At 50.4% G+C, this 7,887-nt stretch overlaps 1 protein-coding gene across 1 annotated transcript; it reads left to right on the forward strand.

The window, feature by feature from the left end:
- Nucleotides 1-448: 448 nt before the first annotated feature.
- On the forward strand, nucleotides 449-3,641 carry BCL2L10 (BCL2 like 10). Its single transcript, XM_066196502.1, has 2 exons — nucleotides 449-918; nucleotides 2,465-3,641. Exons 1-2 carry the CDS (start codon nucleotides 517-519, stop codon nucleotides 2,600-2,602), a joined length of 540 nt encoding a protein of 179 aa, XP_066052599.1. The 5' UTR covers nucleotides 449-516; the 3' UTR covers nucleotides 2,603-3,641.
- The last annotated feature ends 4,246 nt before the right edge of the window (nucleotides 3,642-7,887 follow it).

Genomic DNA, 7,887 nt, shown 5'->3' on the forward strand with positions numbered 1-7,887 from the left:
CAAATGACACCCTTGGCCAGGGCTGTTCTCAGCCGCTTCTTTTACACCAGCAGTGTGAAGGGCCCGACCTTTGAACTATGAAGTACTAATCCTATAATTTGCCTATATGCTCATCAAAAAGCAAAGGCCACTGCATTAGCTGGGTAAATACACACTGCATTCACCCCGCGAACCTGGAAAACCTTCGTCTCCTTTGATGCAAAGAATACAGGTTCGGGCGGGCCACTAATAAGGAAGAAAAAACCCAAAAGGAATTATAACAAGTATTTGAGAGTCAGCACCCGATAACAGCTTTTGCGGTAAATCGCAGCGAGGGCCGCAGCAATCAGCCGCAGATGCCTTTCCAGGGATGCGGGCGATCCGCTCCCGACGGGAACGTGTCGGCCCGGCCGGGTTTGGCCCCGCCCCGGAGGAGGGGGCGCCCGGGGCGGGCCGGGCTGGGCCGGGCGGAGGGGCCGCCCCGCCTCTTAGTCGGCGGCAGCTGCTGCTGCGGGGCCGCCGCCGTGGGCAGCCGCCATGCCGCGCTCGCTGAAGGAGGAGACGGCGCTGCTGCTGGAGGATTACTTCCAGCACCGCGGCGGCGGCGCCGCGCTGCCTCCCAGCCCCACGGCGGCCGCGCTGCGGCGGGCGGCGGCCGAGCTGGAGCGGCAGGAGCGGCCCTTCTTCCGCTCCTGCGCGCCGCTAGCGCGGGCCGAGCCGCAGGAGGCGGCCGCGCTGCTGGGAAAGGTGGCGGCGCAGCTGGAGGCCGACGGCGGCCTCAACTGGGGCCGGCTGCTGGCGCTCGTGGTGTTCGCCGGCACGCTGGCGGCCGCGCTGGCCGAGCGGGGCTGCGGAGACGGGCCGCGCTGCCTGGCCGCCCACCTGGCCGCCTACCTGGCTGAGGAGCGCGGCGAGTGGCTGGAGGCGCACGGCGGATGGGTGAGCGGGGACGGGGCGGCGGGGAGCGGCCTGGGGCGGGTGCCGGGACCCTCGCACCCTCCTCGGTGAGCGGGGCAGGGCAGCCCCCGGCTCCGTGCGGCGGCTCGTCCTGGGGGGAGACGTGCCCGTGTGGCTGCCGGTGATGGGCGTGCGCGGCACCCGCACGGAGCGTCCCCGGGGCTGCTGGCCATCGCCACACGCGGTGTGTCCCCGGGGAGTGCTCTGGCCATCGCCACAAGCGGTGGGTGCGCCCTGGGCCACTGGGGTGCCTGCGGGCGCCCAGTGCTGCGGCGTAGCCAGATCCCCCCCGGTGCCCGCACGTGGCCCCGTTGGGATGCAGCCTCCTGATGCAGCAGGAGTGATGCTGCAGGGTGAGGGGGCGAGGTTTGCCTTCCCCTCGGGTCCACAGCCTGTGGATTTCGGCGAGCAGGCTGGCACAGGTCCTCTCCCAGATGTGGGCACAAACCTGTGCCTGTTCTTAAGTACACCTGTGTATTAAGGCACCCACCCTCCAGACCTGCGGCGCTTGTTCCTGCCTGTCCTGAAGCCGGTCAGGTCGGGCCTGGGGAGGAGGGTGGTTTGGGCATTTTGCCCCTCGAGATGCACACTTGAAGGTACAGCATTTAAGACATCCGTGCAACTCTGCCTGCGTTTCTAAACAAAATGTCAGCTATCCCACAGAACTGCTGATTTCCTATTTCCAGTCCTAGTGGAATACTTTATGTCAGTACAAATAAGCACTAAAAATAGAAAGGAGGGGAAGTAGCCACTGGTTTCGTTGTCTTTTCCAGAGAGCATAATGAAGGTGGTTTTCCAGTGGTCACTGGTCCATCTGGGCACTCATAACAGTGTGGTGGTTGACTTGCAGCATACACTGTCACTTGGCAAAATCATATTGCCTGTTCGCACAAATCAAAGTGTAAAGAACAAAGTTCCGGAAGAAATAAAGAGTATAACTTGTTTACATAGACATCTGCGGAGCAGAGTTCAAACACAACCATCTGGAGTTGTATTGCTGCCACTTCTGATTATCACAATGATCTGGGAGAGCAGCTGCCAGCTTTGCTCTGTCATAGGTCAGCTCTGAGCAGTGTCCACCCGGCCCTTCCAAGAGAGTGTGTAATCAGTCCCACATCCACCGAGATGGGACTGGCTTTGGGCTCCTGTCTTAAAAGTGGAAATTTCCACATCCTATGTTTTAGATGCTTTCTGAAACTTAAATTAGGAAGAACAATGCTGGCAACTTCCATCAGAAACTTGCCTAAAAGGGCAAAAATACGTAATGACACACCGAGCATCTCAATAGGAAGTGTCCAATTGTCTGTTGAGCAAAGTATACAAACACTTGTAGCTTATTCCTTTCAGTTGCCTTGTGCAAAGGCTCTCACAAAATGTTTTTGCCTGTGCCCAAGGCAGTGGGACTGAAATAAGAGACTTCTGCAGCTGACAGAGGCTGAGCTGGGAGGATGAAACTGTGCTCAAAGGCTATAGAAATCCAGTTAACTGCAAGCTAAGCAACTCAATGTCCTTTCTGTTGCTGTTGCAGGATGGCTTCTGTCGCTTCTTCGGCAGGCACGGCTCGGAAGTGGCGGAGCAGAGCAGCACCATCGGCAACGCCATCGTGGCGGCTGCGGCGGGCATTGGCATTGGCATGGCAGGATTGGCTTTCCTCCTGGTGCGGTAGGCCCACCAGCGGATCTTGCCGTGGGAAAGTACTCTCAAAACTGACAATTTACCAGATTTCACTTTATTTTCTATAGAACAGACCCTCTAAGAAGAAGAAGTCTATATTTTTAAACTGGCTCAGAAAACTGCCTCACCAAATCCTTGGCTATAAACTGCTTCACTCGCTACCCAGTAACGCCACAAACAAATGTGTACTAGAGCACTGTTTGTGCATGTTCAAAACCTGTTGTCTCCAAACATCCTCTGGACTTTCTTTTTTGAAGGTGTAACCTAAACTTTAGCATGGTTCATGTACTGTAACTTCTGAGTGCTTGATGTTATGCTAGGAAAACATTATGGTGGGCTTGCTACTAAACCCTCTGTTCAAGACGTCTTATTTACGTGGAGGCAAGTGTTGGAACCCACGTTCATTAATGCTGTAAAGTGGGCAAACATTGACTGTGATCTAACGTGGTTTATGGCTTCAAACGTGGTGCACAGCACTTGTAATCAAAAGGCAACTCATTTGTTGATTTAGAGCAATTGGTGCCTGTGATGCAAGAAGCATTAGGGCTTAATGTAACATAAGGCTGAATTAATTACACTACAAGAAGGTAAGTATTGATACAGGACAGTAATGGCTGCAGTACTGGTTCCTACTGAAAGGAAAAGAATTTAAATATTAAACCTTAATTGGTATATTGAAATCCAGTGAAGGCTGGAATTTCTCTGGATTTCCCTTACAAAGTGAGAATTTCCATATATCTTAATATATTTTTGAAGTATTTATCACTGTATAATACTTGTAGCCATGACATCTTTATTTTTGTTTAAAACTTAATGCTGGTTCTTGTCACTCTTGTACGTATCAACCGTTGTCTTGTTTGAGTAATACTTCACTGTTTTCAAAATGCTGTGTATTTCTTTCAATGGTTGTACAAATTGCCTTATGTTTCTGGTAGCTTTTGAATAATGTTCCTGGGTTACTCACAGCGTGTACAATTTTACTATGGTGACTTCAAAGGTGAATAAATGTTAAGTATTTTTATTTTAAAAAACCTTTCTGATTATTAGGTTGGATGGGTGCTGCTGCTCAGTGATTGTTTTGGTGGTTACCTGGATGCATCAGTTTATGTTCACTGTATTGCTGGTGCTTTGACCTGAGACAAGGACTAGTGCAGCAACAGAGCAGTTTGATACCAGTCTTCAATGCAGTCTTGCAGTCCAAACTGGAGCTAGCACAACCTGAGGGGAAAATCCCCTCCAAAAGGTCCATCTTCACCATTGTGACTGGAAACAACCTGGTGCTTTTGTAGGCCAGAGCTTTCCAAAGTCTACCAACATAGGTGGGTGCAGTCAGGCTCCTCCAAGAGCTGCTCCTGCTTGTAGAGTGACAGAGCTTTTTCCTTCTCTGCCAAGACTTGCTGCTGCTTCTCTCACACATGCATGCTTTCTTACTGAAAGTGGAGTTTCTGATATGTGTTATGATGACATCTGTGCAGTGTGTTGGTGGAGTTCAACCTTCTTGGATTAGTCCTACTGAGCATCTGTAATCTTTGAGAGTGTTGGACTTTACTCCTTTCAAAGCTGGTCTCATGCCCCTGTCTTCAAGCTGGGGGCTCTGATGCCTGTTAAATGCTGCAGGTCCATTGTTCAGCCTCCCTCCCTGGCTGCCTGTGGGCCCACGGCTCTGCCCTTTGAGAGGGTCCCCCTTGGTGGGAAGAGCAGCAGCCGACTTCCTCGTGGGAAAGCTCAGCCTGGTAGCCAGGTCAGCATCACTGGCTGGCAGTGGCCACCCTTCTCCTTCTGCTGGCCACTGGGCCCTGAGGCAGGCATGCAATGGCCACAGCCTCACAGTGGACAGAGCAGCACTGTGCTGGCTGCCCACAGATGTGGGGAGGAGGACAAAAAGGGGCATTCAGGGACGGTAAGTCCCGCGGGGGCAGGAAGGAGCTGGTGGTCCTCCCCCTCATGCTGCTGGCTCTGAATAAATGTCTGCTTGTTCTCCAACTTCCAGTTCTCTAAACTCCAGCTTGCCTCCTCTCAGCAAAAGGATTAGGAGTCCATGGTGCAGGACTGTGCTTGGTTCCTCTCTCAAGTTCCTGCAGGGATGGTGCCTGTATGGCAGCTGAGTGCTCTGAGCATCTGCCTGCAGTCATGCAGGAGGCTGCAGTGCCTGAAACTTTGTCCACAGTGGGAGTGAGCTGGTTGGTCCTGGGGGAACTGAGAGTAGTTTCTAAAATGTGGGATGCTTAGGGGAATGTACGATGTAAAGCATGGGGAACTACAGGGCAAGAAATGCTCTAAACAGAGGGCAAATGTCTCTCCTGTGCCAAACAGAACAAAGATAAAATATCTGTATCTTGATTTTCAGTGTAATCTGATCTGGCAGGCCCCACAAAAACAATAGCAGAGAGGATATTTATGCTGGCTTTTACAGTGTGCTCTGGAAAAGTGAAAAAACCCCAACAAACCCAGCTTGGAAATGCCCTTTAACAAAGTCACATCAGCTTTTGGTGTAAACCTGACCCTTTCCAATGTGCAGCTTGAAGAGCATCTGTCAGTCTTTCTTGGCCTGGGAGAAGCTGGGAGCAGGCTTTCTAAGAGCCAGGAAAGCTGCAGGCCTGAGTCAAAAGGCTGCAGAGCAGCTCTGCAGTGAGTGGCAATACTGCCTGGTGCCAGGCTGCTCTGGTCTCTTCTGGGAGCCTGTATGCAGTCCCCTGAGAGCAGGGGGCACAGCCCAGGCTGCTGGAACATGGCACAAGGGGGTAGCTGCCTGTCCTAGCCAGAGCCATGCTCCCCAAGCTGCTCCCTACTGACATGGGAATGTAGAATGAAAGAGCAGGATTTAAATCACTGGAGCCCCACTGATTTCAGGGCAGTTCAGACTAACTTATTTTTGCATGACTTACGATTTAAAAAAAAAAACACCTATTTCAGTTTCAGCCTGACAGTTTGTCTCAATGAAGTAATGTATTTCTCAATTGAAAACTGCTGCTCATCTGCTTTTCTGCCTCAGAAAAGGGAAGCAAGATGCTGCTGTTCCTTCCTTTAAATGCAGAAGGGGAGTAGGCATTTTAGTACAAGGCTGTGTCTAATCCTCATGGCAGCTTTTGGCTCTCCAGCACTGTTGTGCTTCCTGGGCCTGTGGTGGATGCAGCAGGCTCATCCTGCATGAAGATCAGCACATGGCAATTGCTGCAGGTTCTGCAGGGGCCCCACCGAGTGCTGGCAGGAGCTTGCATTTTATGGAAGAGGAGAGGAGTGAAGGTGCTGGCTGGGCTCTTCCATCCCCTGGCTGCTTGTACCAGTTTTGAGTCTTTCCTGCTGTGCTGTGTCTGAAGACCTTTGCAGGGCTGAGGCATGGGGAAGGCTGTGTTCCCAGTTTATATTGGAGACTCAAAATGGTCTCACTGGAGCTGTCAGTGTGTTCTAGTGGTGCTGCACCTGCTCCCTGCACAGTTCCCTTCTGAAGGGGCATCCTTTGTAACCACGGGCCAAGGTTGCAGTGCTGTTGCAGCAGCCTAGCTGCTCATTAAAGGAAAAAGCAATTTAGTCATCAGTCTTCAGAGCATTGAACTGGCCAGTGGGTTTCTTTTTGACTTGGAAAAAATTAGGCACTGTTGGAGCTCAAAAAACATGAGTTGCAGGATGGTTATATGGCAGTTGGTGAGCTGCTTCGCTGTGGTATGCAAAAAATCTGGTCTGGCACGTCTCACTGGAGGAATTGGTGCTGGTGCTGTGTCCTTTTCTGCCCATGCATGCTGCAGGGTGGTACCCAAGCCTGGGTAGGACAGGAGAGCCCTGTTACAAATGACCTAGCCATTGGATGGCCAAAAAAACCCCCAGAGAATCACTGGAAAGAAAAGAGGTCCAGTGTATACATTTATTCACATAATTTCACTTCTTGTGCTCATTCTGTTTAGATAATGAAAACAAACTTCTGAGTTTCACTTCTGTTTCTCCGGCTGCTTTCTGTACCAGACTCGAGCTGGTTTATCCTTGCCAGGACAAAATGCTGTGTGGGGAGAGCAGGCACAGCTGGGAAATTACTTGCTTTCAGGTTTAAAAAGTGTCAGTGCAGTTCTTTCTTAAATGCTGCCATTATTAGGAACACTTTTAAATGTTATCTTCAAACTGTTAACAATTTTCCTGTCACTAACGGAAGTTTTTAAATGAGAACAGAGTTAAAAATAAAAACATAAAATCCTGATTTACTTGAAGTCAAATGCAGGAAGTCTAAAAATCAACTCTGCTAAACTAACGAGATCAATTTGTTGGATTTTTCTCTGCCTGGGCTTGGTCTATTTGTTTAATTCAAATGAGAGGTGGAAGAGAGGACCTGGTTTCAGAGTCTCTTTTCAAACAGGCTGTATCTTTCGGCCCAGCCTGTAGTAAGTTTCTAGCACTACAGCCTGGAACTGATACTTGTCCAGGGGCAATCTCATAGTTTCTGTTCACCCAAGCCTGGTGTGTGTTGCACATTTCTTTCAGTTAAGAATTAAACCTGTTACAACGAGAGCTTTAATTCAGTCGGGGCCATGCTGGCCATGCGGATGAGCGAATCTGGAGGTCTGTAGTAAGAGACTGCAGTGCAGGCATTGGAAAAGCCACTGTAGGCATTGCAGAAAGATTGTGCTTTCTTTATTTAATCCCTTTAATGATTCTGACCTGTGACTATAGTTCACTTGAAAGGAGTTCTTATGTTTGACCCAACCTGCTCTTTTGTTTGTCTCTGAACAGCTCAGCACATGGTGAGTAACAGCAGGAACCCCACACCCTGCTTACAGCATCTGGTACTGTCTTTTTTGTTATCAAATGTGGCTTATACCGTTAAGAGGCTGTGTGAGGAATGGTGGCCTGGTTCAGTCTAAGCACAGGGGAGATTTCTGTGCTGCATTGCACCTCCGGAGGACTGGACATGGCAGCTGGAGCTCTGCTCTGGGCAGCCTGCTCTGCAGCCTGACGCCAAAGCCAGGACTTCTTGCTGGCACCTTTAATTTGCAATGCATAATAGTAAAAGGGCAAAACCACTTGGCTTCATCAAAGGCTGGGGAGAGAGCAGTGTTTGTAGTGTGCTAGCTAATGGCTGGTTAGCTTCTTCCTTGTAGCTATTATTGTCTTCAGGAGAATCTCAGGCTGTTGTAATTAATTTTGAAACATTAATTATGAAGCTTTATGATGAGCTCATTGGGAACTCCTAAAAATACAGGCAGAGCCAGGTGTCTCTGGTGTGGAGTTGGTGTGGGACAGACAGTGGTAACTCCCGTCTCTCTGGGAACTGCCAGCAAAATCTCTCTCATC

The sequence above is a fragment of the Chamaea fasciata genome, unplaced genomic scaffold, assembly GCF_029207755.1.
Source record: "Chamaea fasciata isolate MVZ Bird 193981 ecotype frontalis unplaced genomic scaffold, bChaFas1.0.hap1 SCAF_14, whole genome shotgun sequence".
Classification (NCBI taxonomy): domain Eukaryota; kingdom Metazoa; phylum Chordata; class Aves; order Passeriformes; family Sylviidae; genus Chamaea; species Chamaea fasciata.

Coding starts and splice junctions, on each gene's coding strand:
- BCL2L10 (XM_066196502.1), top strand. CDS start 517: ATGCCGCGCTCGCTGAAGGAGGAGACGGCGCTGCTGCTGGAGGATTAC. Junction 919..2,464: donor TGGAGGCGCACGGCGGATGG/GTGAGCGGGGAC, acceptor TTGCTGTTGCAG/GATGGCTTCTGTCGCTTCTT.